The 24992-nt window shown below is 45.7% G+C and overlaps 5 protein-coding genes and 1 pseudogene across 5 annotated transcripts; 3 read left to right on the forward strand and 3 right to left on the reverse strand.

Annotated features, from left to right (window-relative positions):
- Positions 1-245: 245 nt before the first annotated feature.
- Positions 246-1645, reverse strand: LOC127779095 (cytochrome c6, chloroplastic). The gene is made up of 5 exons (XM_052305787.1): positions 1305-1645; positions 1009-1091; positions 897-928; positions 741-804; positions 246-649 (listed from the first exon to the last, which is right to left on the reverse strand). The coding sequence occupies exons 1-5, from the start codon at positions 1549-1551 to the stop codon at positions 509-511; spliced, it is 567 nt and encodes a 188-aa protein (XP_052161747.1). The 5' UTR covers positions 1552-1645; the 3' UTR covers positions 246-508.
- Positions 1542-4203, reverse strand: LOC127779096 (uncharacterized). Its single transcript, XM_052305788.1, has 2 exons — positions 3761-4203; positions 1542-1625 (listed from the first exon to the last, which is right to left on the reverse strand). Exon 1 carries the CDS (start codon positions 4111-4113, stop codon positions 3781-3783), a length of 333 nt encoding a protein of 110 aa, XP_052161748.1. The 5' UTR covers positions 4114-4203; the 3' UTR covers positions 1542-1625; positions 3761-3780.
- Positions 4204-6807: 2604 nt separating this feature from the next.
- LOC127780935 (uncharacterized) lies at positions 6808-7753 on the forward strand (annotated as a pseudogene).
- Positions 7754-8728: 975 nt separating this feature from the next.
- On the forward strand, positions 8729-11296 carry LOC127780934 (scarecrow-like protein 23). Its single transcript, XM_052307929.1, has one exon. It carries the CDS (start codon positions 9013-9015, stop codon positions 10384-10386), a length of 1374 nt encoding a protein of 457 aa, XP_052163889.1. The 5' UTR covers positions 8729-9012; the 3' UTR covers positions 10387-11296.
- Positions 11297-16785: 5489 nt separating this feature from the next.
- On the forward strand, positions 16786-18322 carry LOC127779989 (protein CYSTEINE-RICH TRANSMEMBRANE MODULE 4-like). Its single transcript, XM_052306933.1, has 3 exons — positions 16786-16822; positions 16961-17147; positions 17995-18322. The coding sequence occupies exons 1-3, from the start codon at positions 16786-16788 to the stop codon at positions 18038-18040; spliced, it is 270 nt and encodes an 89-aa protein (XP_052162893.1). The 3' UTR covers positions 18041-18322.
- A 98-nt stretch (positions 18323-18420) lies between these two features.
- LOC127779988 (exocyst complex component EXO84C) lies at positions 18421-23293 on the reverse strand. The gene is made up of 7 exons (XM_052306932.1): positions 23055-23293; positions 22465-22559; positions 21119-22157; positions 20038-20556; positions 19082-19270; positions 18877-19013; positions 18421-18770 (listed from the first exon to the last, which is right to left on the reverse strand). Exons 1-7 carry the CDS (start codon positions 23157-23159, stop codon positions 18533-18535), a joined length of 2322 nt encoding a protein of 773 aa, XP_052162892.1. The 5' UTR covers positions 23160-23293; the 3' UTR covers positions 18421-18532.
- Positions 23294-24992: the final 1699 nt, after the last annotated feature.

Here is a 24992-nt window from a genome sequence, read left to right on the forward strand (position 1 = left end):
TGACATTTTCTGTATGAATTTCACATGTTTTTGTGAAACTAATGCTGTGTTTAGTTCGTGTGCTAAATTTTTTTTAAGTATACAGACACATATTTCAAGTATTAAACGTAGACTATTAACAAAACAAATTACAGATTCTGCATGTAAACTGCGAGACGAATCTATTAAATCTAATTAATCCATCATTAGCAAATATTTACTATAGCATCACATTATCAAATCATGGCGTAATTAGGCTCAAAAGATTCATCTCGTAATTTACAGTCGGATTGTGCAATTGGGTTTTTTTCGTCCACATTTGATGCTCCATAAATGTGTCCAAACATTTGATGTGTTGGAAAAGTTGGAAGTTTGAAAAAAAAAAGTTGAAATCTAAACACGGCCTAAGCTACTTTTTATTTGTATGGATTTCGTTGGGATTTTACAGATGCAAACAGCACACCTGACTCCAAACTATACACTGGTTCACTGAACAATGTTTGCCACTTGTCTCTGTTGTGTCGGTGAACTAATCTCCATCGCCGTCGATCTTAGGCCAGCCATTTTCAGCCTGCGACTTGACAAACGCGGCCAGTAGCTTGATATCATCTTCGGCCAGCCGAGGTCCGAAAGTGCACTGCCCTCTCGGGGTGCATTTTTCTCCGAAGCCCTTAACGCAGCAAACACACAATCAAGAAATTAATGAGTATCTATCTATACTAACTCAAACATCATCATGATAGCAGCTAAGAATTACTCACCGGCATTCTTCCCTTCCCGTAGTACGTTATATTGTATAGCTCGTCCTCCGTGGCAACTCCATTTCTGCAGCAAATTTGCCCTTAATTTTGCCTTGATCCAATCCAACAATGGGCAGTAAATTTCGAGCAGTTAAAAGTTTTCAAGAGCACACATACCTCTCAAGATCCTTCATGTACAGAGTGGCGCCCTGTACATGACAAATCAGCAAGCTAATAAAAAGGTTGAAAATTTGTGTCCGGCCATCGAGTAATGGTTTCAGAAGCTTACCGGCTGTAGGATATTTCCTCCCATATCATGGCAGCCGATGCACGCCTTCCGGAACAGCGCTGCTCCTTCGGATTGAGCAAAAGCTACAACAACAAAAGGGGGGGAAAGAATGTGATGTGCGACGCGTACATTTCAGCAAATATGGTAAATTGGCAATTAATCATGCTCGGTGTACTTGTGTAGAATCATTCAGAGTTACTTCTGTTATGTTCCTCTACTGCTTCCCCACTAAAAAAACTTCAAGAGGAACTAGATTCTAGTACTACGCATCCTGACGTTTGAGATAGAGGATTAACCTGATGGTGTGGAAGCTAGGAAGCCAGGAGATGCGGCAGAAAGGAGGAGCGCCGCCGCGGCCAACAGCGGCGTGGCCGCGCGCTCTGCCGCCGCAGACGCAGCGACGGCGAGAGAGGCAAATGACGGCGTCGCCTCCTGCTTCAGGCGGCCGCAGCACGCCGTCGTCGTCCTCTGGGGAGAGCGATGAGCGGCGGCCGCCGCGCGATGCGGACCCGGTGGCCGTGAGGCCAGAGGAAGCCGGTGCATGGAGCTGCTGCTTCTTCCTCCCCCGTCGGCCGTCGCACCGGGGACAAGGCTAATCTTGGAGGACAGTGTTGAGCCTGACGTGGTTCAGATAGCAGCCACGTAATGTCCAAAAGGATTAGACGGGTCAGGCTTAGTAAGATCAGAACATAATGTATGGTTAAGACGTATTTTTGAACGAATCAGCACGTATTTTTTGAACAAATTGGCACTAGACGGTGCCCATTTCTTTGAATATAGTGTAAAAAGTTTAATGTATTGTTTAGACATTTTATAGCGTGGCAGATGCAGTGATGCTGGCCTGTGCACCACTGAAGCTTGATGCCTATAGACACAATGGAACAGCTCACCAACGCCGGGTTCAGTAAAATCAGAACATTTGGTAGGAAGTATAGGAAACAAATTATTAAACTCTATTTGGATCAAGATGTAAGGTTTGAACGGCAGTAGTCGGTTGTCACAGCAGCAGACGCAATTTTCCCCTGATGCAGGGGTTGTATAACTTAGCAGGCACGCTGAATTTTGGACTTTCTATGGTCCGAATATCGACGGCACGGAGAATTAATTCCTTTTCCCCATGATTCGTGAGCAAATTGGAATCCTGCATACAAATTCTTACTGCCACCATGTATTGACATTTGGATGAAGGCTGGACGATAAACACCAAAAAAGAAAAAACACTACCAAATTAAATGAAAAATATGCAAAACTCAGATGGGATATTATATATTTGTCATAATTCAGAATCGAAGATCTTTTTGACGGAAAGAATCGAAGATCTCAAAGACTCAAATCTTACCCCCCCCCCCCCCCCCAAAAAAAAAAAAAAAATTCCAAACTTTGAAACAACATCCATATGAGGATTTTTGATTTATTAATAGCAGAAAACATAATAGCCTTTTACAACAGAAGAAATTGGTCAAGTATTCCACATAGAAATTAAATCTGGCTAAAAAATCTCAACTTATGTCAGTTATGTGTAAGGCATAAAGCCATGCTAATATCCATTATTTTGCTAATTTGCATGTTTCTTGAGGGTACTTGCTTCGAACTTCTACATCTGCTAATCTGGAGTTCACAGTGATTTTGACTTCTGAGCCTCAATATATTACTAAAATGATGCATCTAATATAACTTATATAGCAGACATCCCAACCACAATGCAAGGTAGAGATGTAGGAACTGGAATTAATCCTGAACTCATTGGTTTCTTATTTCAGGAAATGCTTATGATAGAAGTTCATTGATATATGAGTTGCTGAAAACAGCAACATGTCATCCTTTAAAGTTTCGAAGGCAACCTCTAACCTCTGCCTCATTTGAGCATCACTGCTATGAACTTCAGATAATCCTGAATGCAAGTGTCATATAAACAAGGTAACAGATGATGGTCACCTATGTTTGCAATCGGTTTGTGCTGTGTAAGCATATAAATTAGTTGTGCACAATATCAAAGGACCCATCTAAATGAGAGATCATTGAGAGACCGTAACATGTACTTGGCAAAAACATGACTTGGGAGAATGAGACTCGTTTTATTATTCGCTCTAGACTTCAGAACACAAGGGGTTTTTAAAAAAGGAAAAAAATCACACCAGATGTTGGACCAAAATGATTCACCGCAATCATCTCTTTTAATTTTTGAACCGGGCATCAATTTTTTTAAGAATAGAAAATTCTCTTTTTGAATTTTAGTGGACGATTTCACAGCTCAAGATTTCAAACAATGAAGTTGAGTAGACGATGAGCAATGCATTCAAGACTCGGAAAATTTAATGTGTTTTTAGCATTACTTAGAGAAAAGAAGTTCCGAAGTAGCTATAATTGCTGAGTAGATACTGCTGCCATTTTTCGTTGGTTTAGTTTTGCATAGAGACCGCTTTTGGAATAAAGAAGAAAAGAAGAACAAGTAGGTAAGTGGGGAATGTGAAGTAGCTCATGCCAACCTATCCAAGGACATGACAGTCAGCAGTTGATGAACGCAACAATTAAACATGTATATTGATGGTATAGTGGTATCTGGAACCCAACAAATACATACAATCTTAATGTTATTCTCGTTGCTCCTTCAGCTTTGTGCTCTATCTCTATACCATAAAAACACTAATCCCTAGTACACTACGCAGCAAGGGGTGTTCCAGAACCAAATCACATCTCCCAAAATCAATAAATCCATAGAAAATTGCAGAACAAAGTGTCTTGTTCACTATACCAGCGTAGGCTCCATTGCCCTCAGGGCTCCTGATGCGACTCGAGGCAGAGGGAGAGGCCGATGCGCGCGCGCTGGCACTGGGACCGCTTGAGCGCGGTGCCGGCGCTCCCGCAGAGGGTGCGGACGGCCTCCGTCTCCCCGGGGCAGCACGAGGTCACCAGGCACTCGGCCAGCGCCCGGTTGAGGTGCCGGCACAGCACCTCCGGCCTCAGCGGGCCGCGCGCCGCGCTGCGGTGGCACTCGGCGAGCGCCCGCTGCGTCGCGGCGCAGGGCCCCGGGACGTGCACGGCCGCCGCCGATTCGGGCTCTGACCCCTGCCGCCCGCCGCTGCCGCCGCCGCCTCTCCTGCTCATCGGGAACCGCCCGGTCGCGGTGGGGACTGGGGAATCTGCTCGGCGATTCCGTCCCGCCGCGATCTCGTACTCTCTGGACTCTCCTCCCCAACGAACACCATGAGATTGATGCAAGGAGAGTTTCTTCTAGTTGGTCCGATTAACTTATGGGCCGTGCTCGCACTACGAGTCCACGGGTTCTCAAACAAAAGCTTATTGGGCCTCCAATTTCATCTGTTGACAGTGTGCTGAGATGAAAAAAGTCCATTTGCCTCTCTCCAATACGCACGTCTAATTAGTACTTTAGTACTCCCTCCGTTCCATAATATAAAAGATTATGCCCTCTAAATTTATCCTAAAATATAATTATCAGGTTACGGATAAAAAATATACCCTCTACCCTTGGATGTACGCTATACGGCAATATGGTACATCGACGCGTGTACGGACATTCTCTGTATACGTTAAGGAAATTCGTCTCGAAGTCCACCAATGGAAAGGTTCCTACCCGTATAGGACTGGGTCATCACTATATCGTGCAGGGTCCGATGTCTCCGAGTCCTACTTGTAGACCACCTGACCTGCGATATAAAAGGGACCCCCCGGGAAGACCTAAAGGATGGAATCTCATAGCCAACACAACGACCACAGCCTATGAAGCCGGAGCCTACAGGAGCCAAGTCGCCGGATGATCTAGTCGAATCAACTCGACTACGATCTCGTCGGTATCGTCGAGTTCTATTATTCCCTTTGTAATTTATGGTCATCCCCATATAATCCCATATCAACTGGATTAGGGCTATTACCTATTAAGGGGCCTAAACCAGTATAATCATTGTCTCTTGTTTTCTTGATGTCGTATTACGTAGATCCTCGTACCAGCGTACCCAATACCCTCTATATCCGGTCTACGAGTACCCACCGTCGACAATAATGGATTTTATAATTTTGAGATAGTACTTTATTTCCCAACCACGTTCTTTTATAGTACCCCTTTATTTGATATTATAAGTCATTTTAATTTTTTTTCTATTCAAATTTTTGTAGGTTTGACCAGATTTATAAAAAATTTAGTAACATATATAACACCAAATTAGTCTCATTTTAATATAAATTAAATATGTTTGATTTTTGTGAGAAATATTGTTATATGTTTTTATAAATCTAGTCAAAATTAAAAAGAGTTTAACTATAAAATGTTTAAAATGACTTATATAATATGAAATAGATGGAGTACTAGTTTAATCCCTAACAACTGGCATCTTTTCCCCACCTACTAGTTTAGTTTTACTATTTTATTCTCGTAACCATCACTTATTGATTTTGTACTATGCATTGTCCTTTTGCCACTTCCTATATTATGGGAGGAAGGGAGTATCCCTTGGCCACAAAACCAGACATGAAGATTCCCCAACTGGTTCATTTGTCTCTCTGAGCAATTTAAATGGTCGTTTCATCCTGCAGGGCATGTTGACACAGTTTTCTCAATGTACCACCTCGGGTGGCATCACAATCAGAAAAAGAATAAAAAACAATAGGATCTAGTCATCGTCTTCCTCTACCTCTCCATTCCATCTCTCTTCCACTCTCCGCAGCCTTCCTCCTTCCTCCCTCTCCCATCTCTCTAGGGGAAGTGATGGTGAGTGCGGACCGTGTGTGCCGCTTAGTGTGCCCATTTGCCTTTATTTGCTGTTCATCCTCCGTGTGACTGTTATTACAGACGAGTATGGAGGTAGTATCGAGGAGGCCTGAGTGGACAGGATAATCCCAGCGATATGGCAGAGCTCAAGCTATCCTACATGGTGGCAACAGTGTGTGGAAAAGATAGTGGCAGTGGAGACAATTGTCTCCAAGCCTCACCCTGGCGATGAATTCCCTTAAAGGGAAAATGAGACAGAGGATAGGGAATTCCTTATGTCCCCAATGACTTAGTTGCTCAGATCTAGGTGGCATCGAGACAGCGGTTTTTCACGGAGACGGTGATAACGTCCCGCAACTTCTCTGGCTTGAGAGGTGGGGACCGCTTGCCACTGCTAGGGAGAAGCCGTTGTCTCCGATCTACTCCAAAGAGGAGCTTGAGTTCCGCAGCACTAATCAACGTCGGTATTGTTGTTGTCGGAGAGAAGACACGAGGGAGAATGGCACGTTGGTCATGTTTTAGAGATTAAAGAGGGATTGTTTTCAGTGTCACTAGCATGTGGTTCAATTGGAGTTTTTTACTTTTACTCTTTTTTTTCATTTTTCTGATTGTAATGTCGCGTAATTGCCATCATGAATGAAGACCAAATCAACGTGACACATAGTCGACGTGTTAGCTGAAACCGCCTTATAAACCAATAAAGAAGATAAATTGATCCGGGTTTCATAGTTGAGGGAGCACCTATATTTGATTTTACTATTGTAATTGGACTTGAATTATAGCTGAGAGAGGTGAAGTGGACTTTTTCCTGCTGAGATTAGCCAAGTTCACGTGCATTCGGCCCCTAGTCTGGCTCTGCTCATTTTTGGGGCTTTGGAATTGGAAAGGAAAGGAAAAAATACACCGAAGGTCCCTCAACTTGTTATCGAGTTACGAAATCGTCCTCCAACTGTAAAACCGAATATCCGGCGTCCCTTAACTAATCAAAACCGGTCACAATAGGTCCTTCGGTGGTTTTGTCCCTGGTTTTGTCCTACGTGGCGGCTGAGTCAGCGTGTGACCCACGTGGGCCCCACATGTCAGGAGCCCAGGTCATCTCACTTCCTTTCTCTTCCTCTCTCTCTCCCCTCACTCTTTTCTTCTCTTCTCTGGGATGGAGTTCATGGCACGGCGGACAACAGAGGTTGACTGCAGGCTGGTCCCACGCCGCGGCTCCGCCACACTCGCTCGACAGTTCACGCCGGCACGGTGTGCCTAAGGCCACCGCACCACCCGAGGCAGCTCGGGCGCGCCACCTCCTCCAGATCCACGCCCAGTTCGTTGCGTCCGGCCTCCTCGCCGATGCCTTCGCCGCTAGCCGCCTCATCCTCTTCACCACCTCCACCCGCCTCCTCCCGCTCCCGTTCCACCACTCGCTCCGCCTCCTCCGCCTCGCCCCGTCGTTCTGCGCAGCCCGAGCCAACGAGAGCGGCGAGCAACCGCTCGGGCAAAGCCCGCTCGAGGCTGAGCAGCAGCCGCCGCCGCCACCGCGGGGAGGGGACGGAGGGAGCAAGGACGCCACCGCCGTCGCGCCGCGTCCGGGCCTGGCAGGGAGGGAACGGGGAGAGCGAGGACGCCGTCGTCGTCACGCCGCGTCGGGGTCTGGTGGGGAGGGGACGGGGAGAACGAGGCCGCTGCCGTCGCGCCGCGTCGGGGCCTGGCAGGGAGGGAACGGGGAGAGCGAGGACGTTGCCGCCATCGCGCACGCAGCTCCATCGTTTCTCGTTCCCCAACCTCAGCTGGGGCAACCACCGCCTCCTCCGCTGCTCCAAGAACCCCGCCTCATCGCCTCCACCCGCGGCGCCGGACACCCCGTCGCCGGACAAGGAGAAGACCGCCCACAGCTCCACTGACGGCGTCGGCGTCGGCAGTTTGCCTCAGCGGGGTCCGCAACGGCCGTGGAACCTCCGCACCTGCCGCTCTGCCACCGCCGCACCGTGTCCAGAGGGATTGGACGATGCGGCTGATGCTGCGCTGGAGTGAGCGCCGCCGCCGCTGGCGACGACCAAGAAGCAGGTGTCCTCCAACGTGCTGTCCGAGGAGGAGATCGCCCATGTCTTCAAGACAAGAATAGGGGAAAGACAGAGGAATTGAGGGTGCCATGACGTGGCTACACTGACATGTGGGGTCCACGTGGGTCCCATATTGATTCAGTTGCCACGTAGGACAAAACCGGGATCAAAACCGCTTGAGGACGTAAAGTGACCGGTTTCGTAAATTGAGGGATGTCATATATCTGATTTTGTGGTTGGGGGACGAGTTTGTAACTCGATGACAAGTTGAGGGACCTTCGGTGCACTTTTTCCAATTGGAAACCTAACCAAAAATATCACAAAGGGCCCATTTGGATTCACTGTTACGGTTTTACCATTGCCTGAACTGTACTCTCGTTGTTCAGTTTGGTAGTTGAGTTGACAGCGGGGATCCGCCGACGCCGCACACCGTCTTTTCCTGTGGCGACATGCATCGCACAGTGACGAGCCAGTCAGTACCCAGTACAGAAACCGCGCGGCTCACGGGGGAAAACCCACCAATCGCGACATCATCAACGACGCTGGTAAAAAACCCAGTACAAGTACACAACCTTCTCACATCGCAGGAGACCAACCAGACAACCAACCAGCCGGGCCAGCGCTCTACAGACTAGTACAGACTACAGAGATCGGCAAGGCTGCATGCTGGAACCAGAGACGCGGACGCCCCACTCCACCACCGATCGATCGCTGGTATCCGAGGGGGAGGTTTTGTCCGTCCCCTCGTCCCCCGCACTGTTCGCGCTCGCTCGCCCGCTGCTCTGCTCGTCTCTTCCACCATCAAATGATCACATGCTGTCCATCAACTCACCCCGTCGTCTCGTGTGCGTGCAGCTTTCCCCCACGGCCTCCTGCTGCTGCCGACCCGACCCGACCCAGCGTCCCTCGCCATCGCGCGATCGTGAGAAAAATCGGGTGTTCTTGTGTAGTAGAAAAAAAAACCGGTCCCGTCCTTTGATTCCCTCTGCCTGGGCGCCGCCCGCTACGGGACGCGAGAGCAGCTACCAGCAACCCGACAAACCGCACAGGCGGCCTCCCCCTCCCGCGCGCGCCAGCGTCCAACGCTAACGGCGACCCGCGCCTCTCTCACAGTGTCTCTCCCGCTAGCGTTATCATCATCAGCTGCGGGCTTGCTATGCTATGCTTGCTTGTTGCAGTGGTTTTGCCACGGAGAAGGGTCACCGGGAAATTATTGTTTAGGCTGACGTGATGCTCCAGGGAGTCCTGTCGCGAGCTCCCGGCGCCGACGCGGCAGCGATGAAGGCGAAGCGCGCGGCCGACGACGAGGAGGAAGGCGGCGAGCGGGAGCGCGCGCGTGGGAAGCGGCTGGCTGCTGAGGGGAAGCAAGGGTTAGTGGTGGTGAGTACGGGGGAGGAGGAGGAGGCGGCGGCGGAGACGCGTGGGCTGCGGCTGCTTAGTTTGTTGCTGAGGTGTGCGGAGGCGGTGGCGATGGACCAGCTGCCGGAGGCGCGGGACCTGCTGCCGGAGATCGCCGAGCTGGCGTCGCCGTTCGGGTCGTCGCCCGAGCGCGTCGCGGCCTACTTCGGGGACGCGCTGTGCGCGCGCGTGCTGAGCTCCTACCTGGGGGCCTACTCGCCGCTGGCGCTCCGCCCGCTCGCCGCCGCGCAGAGCCGCCGCATCTCCGGCGCGTTCCAGGCGTACAACGCGCTGTCGCCGCTCGTCAAGTTCTCGCACTTCACGGCCAACCAGGCCATCTTCCAGGCGCTCGACGGCGAGGACCGCGTCCACGTGATCGACCTCGACATCATGCAGGGGCTGCAGTGGCCGGGCCTCTTCCACATCCTCGCCTCCCGCCCCACCAAGCCGCGCTCGCTCCGGATCACCGGCCTCGGCGCGTCGCTCGACGTCCTCGAGGCCACCGGCCGCCGCCTCGCCGACTTCGCCGCGTCGCTCGGCTTGCCCTTCGAGTTCCGGCCCATCGAGGGGAAGATCGGGCACGTCGCCGACGCCGCCGCGCTCCTCGGCCCGCGCCACCACGGGGAGGCCACCGTTGTGCACTGGATGCACCACTGCCTCTACGACGTGACGGGCTCCGACGCCGGCACGGTGCGCCTGCTCAAGAGCCTCCGGCCGAAGCTGATCACCATCGTGGAGCAGGACCTCGGCCACAGCGGCGACTTCCTGGGCCGCTTCGTGGAGGCGCTGCACTACTACTCGGCGCTGTTCGACGCGCTGGGCGACGGCGCGGGGGCCGCCGAGGAGGAGGCGGCGGAGCGGCACGCGGTGGAGCGTCAGCTCCTCGGCGCGGAGATACGGAACATCGTCGCCGTCGGGGGCCCCAAGCGCACCGGCGAGGTGCGCGTCGAGCGGTGGGGCGACGAGCTGCGGCGAGCGGGGTTCCGGCCGGTGACCCTGGCCGGCAGCCCCGCCGCGCAGGCGAGGCTGCTTCTTGGCATGTACCCATGGAAGGGCTACACTCTCGTCGAAGAGGACGGCTGCCTCAAGCTCGGGTGGAAGGACCTGTCCCTGCTCACCGCCTCGTCGTGGGAGCCGACAGACGGCGACGCCGACGCCGACGTCGCCGTCGCCGGCGATACCCACCATGAGAGCCACGATTCTTGATCACATGATCGCAGTAGCAGCCAGGTCGATTCACCTGTCGCAGCTTTCTTGGTCATATTCATTATCCTCTTTCTGCTAGCTACTTCATTCGATCGTTCTTCCTCCTGTGAGTAGTATTTTGGCCGATGATTAAGCTTGTAATATAATCGTATAGGCTTCATCATTCGTTCCCTCTCCAGGTTGCCATGAACAACACCATTTCAATTACAAAATAGAACTCTTCTACCTCCAAAAAGAACTTGAACTTTCGTGAGCAAGATATCCGCAAAGTCGCAATCTGCATCATCATCTGCCTGCTGCTGCTTCATCGAAATTTTGGATTATTAGATAGGTCGTCAACTAGTGATCGATTTAATTGTGGACAGGGGAGCCAGGGATCAGGATATGATGTGAGGTGATGAGGTGACAAATGACAAAATAATTAAGGAGAGGTGCTTGCACGGCCGGATTCTGATAATTAACTTGATAATATTATTGTCATAGCTGAATAGCTGAATAGTGACAGCTTACCCGTCGGCTCTATCGAAAACTCGCAAATCTACTGGCAACAGGTACTGTTCAGTTTCACGGTTTTATGCCCTATTCAGTTGTCTTGTTACAACGCAACGACTTTGAGAAGCTATTAGCTTAGCTGTTGCGAGAGTGACTGTTTGCACGTATCGGTGATAAACAACCTAAAATAAATTGAACATTATATAATACAACGAATCTGAATAAAGATAATGCCTTATACTAAATCAGAAAGAGAGTAGGATTTTGTAACTGTTTTTCGTGCTCTGATGCAATTGGGTTTTTTTAACGACTCACACGAGACGATGTGAGGTTCTATTGATAGAGTATGAAAAAATTACAAGATTACAACCCTGGAGAGTTGTAACCAGGAAAAGAAAAAAAATACCACCCACACGCCGACATCGCCAACACACACGCCTAGGAGAGGGCTAGCACCGGATCGGCCGCTTTTAAGCGTGACCGACCGCCACTAGACCAACAAAGGGGTACAGACGAGATCGCCCTCTAGGGGCACTGATGCAATTGGGTTGCTGTATGAAATTATGAACCGCGGCAATACAGAAGGGACGCTGTTTCTCTTGGATTTTTTTTTCCTTTTTGGTGATATGACGATGGAATACTTAACTACAGCTATATATACAGGCGGTTGCATTAGACAGATCACGAGGATAAATCTCTGGACACATAGCAGATGGACACGAAAAGGCTGGGGCCGAGGCGATGACATGATATTTCAGGACGCAGATCAGGTTGGTTGACATGATTGGGGGCAGCACAGGATTGGGCAACTCGTGAGCCACACAGACTGTTTCCATCCAGTTCCGGCCTGCTGGTGTTGCCTCTTCTCCGTACGCTAAAGCTGGGATTGCTGCAATGTGAGTGGTCGTTCTTGCGATCGTGAGCATTGATTTGGATCCAAGATGCACTGTTCACATTCAAATACATTTCCAATGGATCAGTAGGGTGAAATCGGTAAGATCATTTTTTTTTTGGTTGGTAAGAAATGTTAGGTTCATTTAGGGCCCCTTTGAATCGCAAGATTGAGAAAATGTAGGAACAGGAAAAACGTAGGATTTTGATAGGAATGTAAGTGTAAAACAGAGAATTGCAAAACGCAAGAAAAATACAGGAATGGACGTTTGATTGAACCGCAGGAAAAACGCAGGAATTAGATGAGAAAGATAGACTCAAAGAAAAATTACCAAGAGGTTGAAGCTCTTACTAAATTTTCTCCAAAATCTCTATAGTATTGTCCATTCCATAAAAATTTCAAATGATTGGATTAGATTCAATGCTTTGTTTCAAAGGGTTTCATAGGAAATTTTTCTATAGGATTGAAATCCTCCAAAATTCTTATGATTTTCCTCCAAATCAAAGGGGCCCTTGGAGCAAATATAATAGTAAGCTATAAGCTTACTATAAGCTTATGTGGAGGAGAGAGGTAGTGAAAAATCAAGAGTGTTGGCTCTCATGCAAGAGCAAGCTTATCACAAGCTACAAGACAAATACATTAAATGTATAAGTGAGAGATAGAAAGAGGAGAAGAAAATTATAGCCAACCTTATAGCTAATCTATTATATATGTTGGCTTTAAGATAGGCTAATAGTAGGAAGTAAACTCTACTATTATCCTTGCTCTTATACTTTTGTCATAAATGGCTCGGATTGTACTAACTGAAATAAAGGAACGGCTTTTAATTGCATCAGAACCCTGGCCATTGATTAACATACTCCCTCCATCCTAAAATAAGTGCAGTTTTGCACTATTCACGTTTAACGTTTGACCGTTCGTCTTATTTGAATTTTTTTTATGATTAGTATTTTTATTGCTATTAGATGATAAAACATGAGTAGTACTTTATGTGTGACTAAATATTTTTAAATTTTTCACAAATTTTTCAAATAAGACGGACGGTCAAACGTTGGGCACGGATATCCATGGCTGCACTTATTTTGGGACGGAGGTAGTATCTAGCAACGATTCGGCTGACTAGTCAATGCGGAAGACATTCGATCATTGGGAGAATCATCTTCTTGAACTAGGGCATGGGAGCCTACGCAGTCGGTCCAGGAATAGTGGGAGAAACTGGAACTGGCCAATACGGTAGGAGTTCCCAAAAAAGAATGGCGCACTCTCATCCTCCTTGTGGTACGGGAGATCTGGAAGGAGCAGAATCAGCAGATTTTCTAGCACAAGGAGTCCACAACGACGTATTTGCTTGCCAAAATCAAAGAAGAGGCCAAGCTTTGGATGCTGGCCGGCGCCAGAAGGTTGCGTGAGCTCCTGCCACATCTTGTATAGTGTACTTTTCCCTTTTTTCGCCCCTGGGGATTATATTTTTTCCTGCTATATTCAATGAAAAGGCAGTCTGTGCCTTTTTCCCTTAAAGAAAAGTCAATACGAAAGACATTCAATCATTCATTGTTAAAAAAAACCCTATGTAATATCATTTGTGGCTTATTTTACCATTAAAGTTATTTTAGTATAACTTATATTACATTATCTTTTAATAAAATAAAATCAAACTGATGTTTAAAAGTCAATAATATCATGCTTTTCAAAATGGAGAGAATACGTGGTTTTACTAAGGAATAAGTTCATCTAAGGTCCCTTAACTTGTCAACGAATCCGATTTTCATCCTTCAATCACAAAACCAGATATAACTGGTCCCTCAACTAACAAAACTGGTGCGAATTAGGTCCCTCGGCGGTTTCGATAGCAGTTTTAGCTGACGTGGCGCCTACATGGCTAATTTGACTCGGTCTTAATCTGACGTGGCACTGACATGGCGCTTACGTGGCAATTCAATTCGGGAAAATAATAAACCCCGTGGGACCCACATGTCAGTTTCACACACAAATTAATAAAAAATGGCGGGGCCCACGTAGGCCCCACATGTCATTTCACCCCTCTTCTTCCTCCTCTCTCTCCCCATCTCCCATCTCTTCATCTCTCTCCCATTTCCTCTCTCGCTTCGGTGCTCGCCCCGCTCTCCTCGTCCCCAGGCCTCTCCGACCGCCTCCTCGCCTCCCGCCACGAGCTCCACGAGCGGCAGGAGCACCTAGCCGCTGCCTCCTCGTAGCCGACCTCGCCGCTCGACTTCGTGCTGCCCGCGCCTCACCCGACCCCCTCGCTGCCACTGCCGAGCTCAAGCCTCTCTTGGTGGATCCCGAGGGATCTGGATCTAGTCAGGACGAACCCGTCGCCGTCATCGGCGTCTGGGCACGGTTCATGAGCAAAGGCGGCTGCGCCGTCGCTGGTCCATCACCAGCTTCTCGCTGTCCACGCTGACCAACTCGCTCGTCGTCGGCGTGCCCATGGCGCGCGCCATGTACGGCGAGTGGGCGCAGCAGCTCGTCGTTGTCAGCTCTGGCCAAGGATTATAGCAACACGCGCACTTCAACTAGCTGGAGCGAAAATCTTTGTGGACAAACACAGAAGAATTTCTCGACGACAACGCCTTATCTAGTTTTTCTCATTCACTTGACACTTAACTCAGGAGATTACATGACTTTTATAGCCCAGCAGACACACCACTAAGCAAACAAACTTCGGCCGCATCGTACACGCACGCAGCACGCGATCCAATTAATTCGGCAGCCACTAGCTAGCCACATGCACGAAGCTAACTGCCACACAAAAATAATGCTAACAGTTGTCCAGCTCTCCGTCTTCCAGGCCATCGTCTGGTTCACGCTGCTGCTGTTCGTGCTCGAGGTTAGGAAGGCCGCCATCGGAATGTACGTCGACGGCGCCTCGTCCTCCGAAGAGTCGTCGTCGTCGTCGACGACGCCGGCGGCCAGCAAAGGGCGTCACGAGGCCAGCGCTGGCACCGCCGCATCCACGCCTCCACGGTCATTGTCGTCACCGCGGCGAGCGGCGCCGGCAAGTCGTCGCTGTGGGGCGCTGGTGAAAGTGGTGGCGCCGCTCCCTCCTCACCGGTCGACGCCGCCGCGCGCCGCTCCCTCCTCTCCCGCCGGCGGTCATCGAGGAGAAGGGCGGCGGACGGCGGCCATCGGGGACAAGGGCGACGAGCGGTGGGAAGGAGCTAGGCGAGCTCCCTAGTCTACCGGCGAGCGCGTGCAAGAGCGAGTTGGCCGGCGGCCACTCTTCTCCATTTCCGCCGCCGCCGTCGTCGCAAGAGAGATAAAAAGAGGGGAGATGGGGAGAGAGGAAGCAGAAGAGGAGGGGTGAGTTAGACTGACGTGTGGGGCCCACGTGGGCCCCGCCATTCTTTTATTAATTTGTGTGTGAAACTGACATATGGGTCCCACGGGGTTTATTATTTTTTCGGATCAAATTGCCAGTAAGCGCCCACGTCAGTGCCATGTCAGATCGAGACCGAGTCAAATTAGCCATGTAGGCGCCACGTCAGTCAAAACCGCCATCGAAACCACCGAGGGACCTAATCTGCACCGGTTTTGATAGTTGAGGGACCCGTTGTATCTGGTTTTGCGGTTGAAGGAAGTAAATCGGATTCGTTCATAAGTTAAGGGACCTTAGATGAACTTATTCCTTTTACTAACCACGAGCCAGCATGAAATGCTTTCACTTGAGGTTCCATCGGTCCAGCCTATTACGTGATTACGTCCGACTCACTACGCCCAATTAAAGCCCAGCAGCCCAGCTAACTCTCCTGCCCATAATACGGCCCATGCGATTCGGAACTCTTGCGAAAAGGACCCTGTTTAGTGCTTACTCCCTCCATCCAAAAATATTTGATGCCGTCGATTTTCTTTAAATACGTTTGATCGTTCGTCTTATTAAAAAATCTAAGTAATTATTAATTACTTTCCTATCATTTGATTTATTGTTAAATATATTTTTATGCATATATATAGTTTTACATATTCCATAAAAGTTTTCGAATAAGACGAACGGTCAAACATATATTTAAAAACGTCAACGGCGATAAATATTTAGGGAATGAGGGAGTACTAAGTTGCAGATTTTGCAGTTACAACCCTGCCAGCTGCGTTCAGGAGAACCCCTCCTCCCTGGCACGCAAAACGGAGCACGCATTATTGCATGATTAATTAAGTATTAGCTATTTTTTTAAAAAATGGATTAATTTGATTTTTAAAGTAACTTTTGTATAAAAACTTTTTCCAAAAAACACATCGTTTAGCAGTTTGAAAAGCGTGCGCGCGGAAAACGAGGGAGAAGGGTTGGGAACTTGAAGGAAAGAACACACTGTAAAAGCAGGTATAATAGCAGACTATAAGCCAGCTATAAACATATTTTAAAGAGATAAAAGAAGAGAGAAGAGCAGTGGGCTACAGATTTGTAGCCAGCTGCAGCGCGGACTCCAAGAGAAATATGTGTATGACAGGTGAGACCAGGTATTAATATTATAGTCAGCAACTATTGTATAAATTGGCTATAACATTAACTGTAGATGATTTAGAGCCAGTGTCTATACTATAAACTTGCTCTAAGTGTCTAGTGTCTACTATCGCTACATCTTGGACGACCGCGTCTTCTTTCCTCCATGCATGCTCCATCCTAGCTGCTTGTGTGACTCCGCCCAGTTTTGTCTCTCGCCCAATTGGCAATCACAGGTTCAATTCGCAGCCAACCTAGCTAGGCACTCGTCCGGCCGGCCCTTCGTCGTCGCTTGGCTATCTAGCTTCCTTCGATCAGCTTCAAAACCGAAGCCGCCCCCGTTGTCTTCATTCCACCGTACGTTGATCCGCTAGACTCTGCTCCAGTAGACCAGTACTCGATACTCGTGTGTTCGGTGTTCCTCCTGGCTATATATACACGACGCGTTGCCGTTGCCGTTGCCGTTGCCGGCCACTCGCTCTCTCCATCTCGTCTCGCCCAAGCGCACGCGTTTCCACCGTCTGCTACTGCTAGCGTGCTACTGTCTCGCTGATCGATCATGAGTTACTACGGCCAGCAGCCGGCTCCCGTGACCGGTAATGCTACAGATGACTTTGGGAATTAATTGGGAGACTTCTGCTGTTCTTGGTTGCGTTCATGCTTCCTTTTTTTTTTACTGATGGAGTGATTTCGGTGTTCGAATTTTTTGCTTCCTTGATTTCTTTTGCGAGCAGCGTACCCACCGCCGGCGATGGCGCCACTGCAGCAGCCGACGGGGCAGGCGCCGTACACGGCGCCGCCGCAGGGCAACTACGCGCCGCCTCCGCCGCCGGGATACCCGGGCAACTTCGACGTGGGCATGAACCCGCCGCAGCCCGCGCAGACACAGAGCCGCGGTGACAAGGCCTTCCTGGAAGGATGGTAATTAAGCTCGGTGTCACTGATAATAATGTCTTGTGTGAGGCAGTGGCTGAGCCTACCGCCTACCATTTTCTGTTTACTCCAATCGATCATAACCTAATAGCAGGGACAACATAAGCTGTGCACTTTGTTACCAAAATTAACCTTATTAAACTGTGGCAATATCAACTTTTGACAAGCTTTGGTGTTATCGAATTTTAGTAGCGTTTGATGTCTTTTCAAAATTTAGTACTAGCGTTTTTATGATAGGAAAGTTCTGAAACTACTAAATTTTAGTAGTAGGATAATATTGGTGACATCATATTTAGTTTGTTATCTTACTTAAAAGCGATAATAAAATGAACAAGCCCATAGTATCTTCCTACGTTTATAGAAAACCTAACTCAACACCTAAGTTATAGGGTTTATTTATGATTAAAAAGAGGTTGCTAGAAATTGGGGTATGAAGTAGACTTTTTTACCCCTAGTTTTCATAATGAGACAATTACTCTTTTTCATAACAAGAAAAAAAAATATCCATGCGTTGCAACAGGTAAAAGCTATTTTAATCTTATCACTGTTGTACAGTTTAGCTAAGGTGAAATTCACTCTGGAAATTCATTTGGATATTTATTTTACAAAATCATGAGCTACAATTAGAAGTCCTTTCTGTATTTTCAAAAACGAACGAACTTAAAAACAGACTCAAATACAGATATGTATTTCCAAAAGCAAATGAAATTAAAAACCGACTCATATACGGACGACGTACAAAGTACCGGCAAAAACATCTTCAATTTTATAATAGTAGTGATATGCGAAAGTAGACTGAAGAACTGAAATACTTAACCGTTCTGTTGTTTTGCAGCTGTGCTGCCCTTTGCTGCTGTTGCCTCCTCGACATGTGCTTCTAAGGCTATTGAGAGTACAAGTATAAGCAAATCATATGTTGCAAGTAGAGTATGTTTAAGGCTGTACTGTCCAGTTGAAGGTTTGTACTTATGTGCCATGTAAGAGTTCGAATGAAGATTTACCATGTTAGGCTCCTCTCGGATAGCCTAATCAGTCAAAGAAAATGCTAAATTTTGGATTTTCAAACTTAATTTTGAGATTAATTTTGAGATATTTTCAACGTAGTTTCTTTTTTAACATTGGCTTTTAAGTCACCAAGAACACATTTATAAAAATTTCACCTACAAATTTATTTTTATTTCCTAATAAGCCGTTTTGGATTATTAGGAAATAAGCCAAACCATGGGGACTTCATTTTTTAGTTCCTGGATACTTATGCACGGAAAAGAAAATGAGGACAGTAAATATGGATTATCAATTTTTCTGCAAGTATATAGGACATTAAACTACTAGATGTTTAAATAACTACAATCACCTCCCTACATAAATAACTCTTATGCCTCGGGATCCGTGAAATATACAGGAGTTTCTAGATCATCATTGTTTGCAGAAGCAAATGAATCTTCAGATCCTATCGTCGATGGACTTGAAATACTACTCTCTTCAGAATCCGAGATTTCATCATGTACAACCACAGGCTCCTCAAGCTCGGACTCAGATCCTGAAGTCCCTAATTGCTTATTAATTGCAACCTTGGCCATGTCGAGGAACCATTCATCCTCGGGTAGAGAACTGAATAATGAGAGGAAGAAGACAACAGTCTGAGAAATTCGGCCATGAAAGACAGGCAGCTAAATAAAAGGAAAAAATGTGAACGGCAGAAAGCATGATTACAGACCTTTGTGGGTCAACATTTCTCACTGAGAAAGCTGCGATTGCCCTAGTTATGATTACCGACACAAGCTGCTGAACAGGTCTGTGTGGATACCGTCCACAGACAGCAATCTCAACGACGAAGTGCATATCAAGAATAAGCTGAAATCATAAAGTAATGATATTTTAGTATTTGAACCAAAGTAACATGAAAGCTTGAGAAAATATACCTGCTGTAGTCCTGAAGGCCGGAGTTGGATGGATTGATCCTCGAAAACATCCCAGAATTCCTGTTCATTGGAGAGCCACATGACAACCGTTTCAGTTAGCCTTGAGAGCAAGACCTTCTGTATCTTCTCTTTACCCAGTAAGACATCACCAGCAACACTAGCTAGCTGCCGTAACTTTACAAACAGCGCCTGAGAAAAATATATAGATAGATAGGTGAGATAACTGTGTTTTTTTGTTTAAGCAGTAAATTAATTAGCTTGAGGATAACACAAACACATTGCCTTTGCTCTCTTAAAATACATCAAAGGCACTGTATGTAATCATCTGAACAGAAATGCATGATAAATTGAGCTGAAATTATTAAGTCATCTTTAACATGTTCAGATTTCTATTTTTAACATCAAAGGTACTGTATGTAATCATTTTTAAGTCAATGTATGTCCTCCCCTTCACCAGTTTCAAGCTAATAGGAATGATCCACTCAGAAATGGGGATGAGGATTCCCATATAATAAAATGTCATGCTTTGTGATGGGCTGAAGCAACTTTAGTGTAGACAAACTTAGAAGACTTGATAAGGGAATAGGAGTCCACATGGCAACTAGCCCTATGTTGACTAAATGATGCACTTTTCTGTTTAGTGTTAACTAGCAAATGAAATGTAATTAAATTAAAGATCAATTTTGAGATTGAAAGGAAACAAGAAAACGGTTATCAAAGAAATATTATGTTCCTAAGTTATCCCCTTGTGCACAGCATGATGGTCCAAAAGTAGTACCAGACATCGCAGCATCATCCTTTTTTCAGTTTGATCCTATCCTTATAAACAGGGGATTGTTTTAATATAGACCTGTGAACTGCAATGCCGTGGTTTTTTCATGGTGACAAGAAATCATTTTGAGCTTTTAACACGATCGATGCAAAAAACTGATATCACATCATTGAAATGGAATCACCTGGAAAGGCAGAGAAGGTGAAGGATCACACTCCCAAAGAAGATCATCAGTTTTCAGCTCCAAGTACATTCTAGCATCCAGTCGTGATTTCCCTTCTAAGTAAATAAATGATAAGACATACTGTAGGCAAAAATGATCCCTCAGTTTGTCCAGTGAATGTTGCAGACTACGTTTCCACTCTTTGTATTCTATGGAGTATATAGATCCAGAGCCAAGGCCCTCGCCTGTTCCACCAATTCTCTTCTTCTCGGTTTGGATATCAAAAAATTTGGATACAGCTGCTGGCAATAATTCATCTGCTACAGTGTATGCTGTTCCAATGAGTTGAATCTGCTGGGCATCACTCTCTGCTTTAAATTCTATAGGCTCTTTTGACTCCACTAGATGATCATCCTCAGAAGCTCCTGGTAAGACTTCAATTAGTGCTTCAACATATTTATCAAATAGCTGGACAAATTTATTCAAAATCGTTCCTCCAAAGTGAACTATAGTCATTGGGGTAATTTGATCCAAAACATCCTGAAAGAAGCAGATACAGAGATCAGCTGCTTCATAATATAGACAACAGGTGGTGTACATTAAATTCTAAAGCAACTCGATGAACTGCACACTGTTCTAATTTCCATTCATTCCATAAAAGTGTGTCATTTCCAAATTTCTGTAATAGGCTATAGTATTTTGGTGCCTGCACTAACTAATGCTAGTGGGCCACGTATATTTATCATATGTATGTGGGCGCAGGGAGATGTTACATGTATCTTTGGTTGCTTTCTACCAAGTAAATAACATAAAGCAACGGCGTACATTAATCCAGGTGTAATTTCAACAAGGTTTTCAAGTGGTGCTAGAAACCCATACCAACAAAAAGAACTGCTGCTATAGTGCTAGAAACCAGGAAATCATGTGTATCTTAAAATGAGAATGCATTGGATTTAATACATATCGAGTTTAGTGACAGGATCATTCAATTACTTAATAATATTGTCCAGTTGAACACAACAGAAAACTGAATTGTCAGACACATTAAGAAAAAAGGTTGTAATAAGGAAAATCCAGTAAAAAGAATAAAACAGGAACTCACATTGACAATGGACATGAACTTCTTTCCACTGCTTGTGAGCATTATATTTGGTGCAACTGAACTAGAGAGCCGTGATCCTTCTTGAGGGCTGGGAAGCAGAATATCATCATTTTTTGCTGAATCTACAATCTTTCTTCTCAGCCTTCTAAAATTCAGCTCAAGCACTTCTTCAACATAGGGGTGCAATAGTACCATTAGTAAATTTGAGAATTTCAGGCCATATGATTCTAGATAAGAGCAGTGAGTGAGACTAGTTTGGATGCATATGCAGGCAGAACGAAGGGCAGATACGCTCTCAGGCAAAGGAGAATTTTCCTTAACCAAACGCGCAAAGGTTTCTATTTCATATTCAGCCCACTGAATAATCCGGTTCAAATTCATGGGGCTATCCCCAAATAGCGAACTAGATTCTTTGGATACCTTTGAGATAGCTGAGAAAACAATCTTTGACAAAGTTGCAGAGTAAGTTTCTGTGTAGATTGAACATGTTGGAAGAAATGCTTCAACATTTTTCTGAAGACGTGACCCATAAGCTTTTAGAAGTACTTGGTGGGCTAGAGAACCTTTGCCAATCTTAATAAGGCCAGACAAAGATTTCCTTAGCTCGGTAATAGATAAAGAAGGCTGTTCTGAATACCTAACAAGCTGATCCTCAAGAATTGATTTCCTTTTAGATAGTGCTGTCTTATAGGTAGAAATCTCTGCATCTAATTCTTTGCCAGGATCATCCGTAGCCATACATTTCTTCTCTTCGGTTTCCAAAGCAAGCAATGCCTCCTCTATTTTGTGCTCCGTGAGCAAAGTATCTAATTTATCCAGAAAACTAACCTTGGAATCTTGGGTATCATATGACAAAATTTCATCAAGTTCTGTTTGAAGGTCTTTCTCTTCCACATGTTCATCCTTGCAATGTTTTTGCCACATTTCGAGTTCACGGCACACACCGCTCATTAGATCTTGCACAAGAATCCCCTGGGCAGACACATGCTTCTGCAACTCAATTAATTCTTGTTCTGCCTCAACAACCTCCTCAGATATTCTGCATGAAGAAAACAAACACAAGAAAACATTGCAGTAGATTAAAAACAGCAAATGAGTGCAAGGAAGTAGGAAGAAACGCTAAACATTATATATTACTTTCTAAATTTATAGCGACTCAAAGATAAAAGCTGAATCGTGCGTTAACAAAAACATTGATGAACTTGGGAAAAGGTTAACTTGTACGTTTCAGCAACAAGACTTAGTAAAGAATAAACGACCAACAAGAATATAAAGGGAAGGATCCATAGAGACAACATTCTCTCTAATATCAGAAGGAAATGAATCGATCAGTAATTAACATTAACCTGAGGAAAGCGTGGTATTTCGACTGCATATTCCCGCACAAGTTTTCGATAGCATCCTTCAACTCCAGTAGCTCAGAGCAAATTTTCCTGATGCCCTGTTCAACACAGCAGGTAGCATCAGTGAGTAGAGTACCATCACCACACTAGCAAGAAGGTCTCAGCAATAACCAGAGTCCCCAGTTCCCCACCAGAGGCCCCAGCAGACACAAATGCAGGTGAACCAACACCTCCATTTAAGTTCAATTGCAATAAGGTCAAGCTAGCCTAGGCTGTACTTCAGATTGCATTGCAGTTTGCTTCAATTATAACTCACACCAGATTGTATTATAGCACACGCTACACAATCAAGATTCACAAATTATAATTTGTTAAAAAGAACTCGATGCCCAAACTGCTGCATAGATTAATTAGCGGTTGCCCCTTGCAACACCACCACACCACAGATCCGAAACCGTAATATAAACTCGACCACAAAGCGAGCGAAATAGCTGCAAGGAGATGGCGAGCAAGAACTAGCCGAGACAGAATGTGGGAGCGGGGGGAGAGGGCGGAGTGGAGGAGGAATGAAGGAAGGAAGGGAGGGGGCAAACCTTCTCGGTCTGCGACTGGTAGGCGGCGCGGATGGAGGACTGCGGGGTGATCCACTCGTGGCCAGGGAAGTCCTCCTCCAGCTCCTCCTCGCTGCTGCTCTCCATCGCCGCCAGCCTCCCCAGCTTCGTCGGAACCTCCTCGCCGATCGAGAGAGCTGCGGCTTGCGGGCTTTGCGGCGGCGGTGTGCGGCGGGGAGGGGAGGGGAGGGGAGTGGGGAGAGGTGGGGGTTGGGGGGTGGAGGAGAGTACGGAGAGTGTGCCGTTATGGGCGGGGCGGGTCACCCACCGGCAGCGACCGGAGGGCTACCGTGTAGGGGTTTTTTCTGCTTCGTCTCGTCTGCGATGGGGGTGGTCATCACAAGGTGGGGGTGGTCATCACAAGGACACAGGGGGCCCGGGCTGTCGGTGTAAAGATGCTTTACCTGGTGAAACCTTTTCCCTTTCCTTTTTTTACCTATTGTTAATTTTGTTCTATTAAAGCTTGGTTTAGTTCCTAAATTTTTTTAAAAAAAACATCACATCAAATCTTTAAACACATGCATAAAGCATTAAATATACGTAAAATCTATTTAGAGAGGCCTCTCGTTTTTGCCTTAACCAGCGACGCCTAAACGTGTGGAGAAATCTACTATAGCGTACTACATGCATGCATTTTTTACAAGTCTACTACATCACATGTATGTTATTTTCCTCTTCAAACAAAGTTTTCTCTCAAATTACTTATCCGACCTACAATCCGATTATACCATTGTGTTCGTTACAATTAAATCTTCACAACAAGATCTTACATGATTATATTACGATGAAAAAATATTTATATTTGTAAATTACTTTTATTATATATGTAAGTTACTTTTATTATATATATAAGTTACTTTTAAATTTGACTAAATTACTTCTTAGATATATAAAAGTAAATTCAATAGAGTCTAAAAGTAATTTACATATATTATAAAAGTAACTTAAAACAAAACGGAAGTAACTTTGTCACGACATTAGAAGTAAATTCGTTGTACGGATAAAAATATGACTTTATCTAAAAATAAAATTTAATCAGCACAGATCAACACATGTAAGTTTAACAATTTTTAAAAGTAACTTCAATGTTAACTAGAAGTAACTTTTGCATGGTTCAAAAGTAACTCTATATAAATCTGCTTAATCATCGATTGTTTTTTTTCTTTTATTTTTAGCTGTGTAGTTACGTCCAATGAAAAAGGGCATTCATTAAAGTTACTTTTCTTTTGTTATAATTTATTTCTATAATATATGTAAATTACTTTTAGGCTTTATTGAATTTACTTTCATATGTCTAAAAGTAATTTAGTGAAATCTAAAAGTAATTTAGATATATTATAAAAGTAATTTATATTTTTTCATCAAAATATAATCATGTCGGATCTTGTTATAAAGATTTAATTGTTACGAACACAACGGTGTAATCGGATCGTTGATCGGATGAGTAGTTTAAGAGAAAATTGTATTTGAAGTATATGTGGATAGTGTCTCTCATAGATGGAGTGGTAGCTGGTTTAGACAAATCAGCTACCACTAGCTGTATAGTCACGTCCTTAAATATAGATTAAAAAAACTAATTGCACAGTTAGGAGGGAAAATCGCGAGACGAATCTTTTAAGCCTAATTAGTCCATGATTAGCCATAAGTGTTACAATAACCCAAATATGCTAATGACGGTTTAATTAGGCTCAAAAAATTCGTCTCACGATTTCCAGACGAGTTATGAAATTAGTTTTTTCATTCATGTCCGAAAACCCCTTCTGACATCCGGTCAAACATCCGATGTAACACCTAATTTTTTTTTCGTGAACTAAACATGCCCTAGTACGATTCACATGTCCATGCCGAAACTTCTTTTTTTAAAAAAAAAATTATTCACGCTTATAACACCCGCACACCCACCCATATGAACACACATGC

The sequence above is a fragment of the Oryza glaberrima genome, chromosome 7 (genome assembly GCF_000147395.1).
Source record: "Oryza glaberrima chromosome 7, OglaRS2, whole genome shotgun sequence".
Taxonomy (NCBI): Eukaryota; Viridiplantae; Streptophyta; class Magnoliopsida; order Poales; family Poaceae; genus Oryza; species Oryza glaberrima.

Bases quoted from the DNA above. Each gene is read 5' to 3' on its own strand.
- LOC127779095 (XM_052305787.1), bottom strand. From the start codon at position 1,551: ATGCACCGGCTTCCTCTGGCCTCACGGCCACCGGGTCCGCATCGCGCG. The intron at 1,092-1,304 runs GTTAATCCTCTA...TTGTTGTTGTAG, and splicing joins CCTAGCTTCCACACCATCAG to CTTTTGCTCAATCCGAAGGA. The intron at 929-1,008 runs GTAAGCTTCTGA...TGTCATGTACAG, and splicing joins GAGGAAATATCCTACAGCCG to GGCGCCACTCTGTACATGAA.
- LOC127779096 (XM_052305788.1), bottom strand. From the start codon at position 4,113: ATGAGCAGGAGAGGCGGCGGCGGCAGCGGCGGGCGGCAGGGGTCAGAG.
- LOC127780934 (XM_052307929.1), top strand. From the start codon at position 9,013: ATGCTCCAGGGAGTCCTGTCGCGAGCTCCCGGCGCCGACGCGGCAGCG.
- LOC127779989 (XM_052306933.1), top strand. From the start codon at position 16,786: ATGAGTTACTACGGCCAGCAGCCGGCTCCCGTGACCG. The intron at 16,823-16,960 runs GTAATGCTACAG...TTTTGCGAGCAG, and splicing joins GCAGCCGGCTCCCGTGACCG to CGTACCCACCGCCGGCGATG. The intron at 17,148-17,994 runs GTAATTAAGCTC...GTTGTTTTGCAG, and splicing joins AAGGCCTTCCTGGAAGGATG to CTGTGCTGCCCTTTGCTGCT.
- LOC127779988 (XM_052306932.1), bottom strand. From the start codon at position 23,159: ATGGAGAGCAGCAGCGAGGAGGAGCTGGAGGAGGACTTCCCTGGCCAC. The intron at 19,271-20,037 runs GTGATTCCATTT...TATTTTTCTCAG, and splicing joins CACCTTCTCTGCCTTTCCAG to GCGCTGTTTGTAAAGTTACG. The intron at 18,771-18,876 runs GTCTGTAATCAT...CTCATTATTCAG, and splicing joins AGAAATGTTGACCCACAAAG to TTCTCTACCCGAGGATGAAT.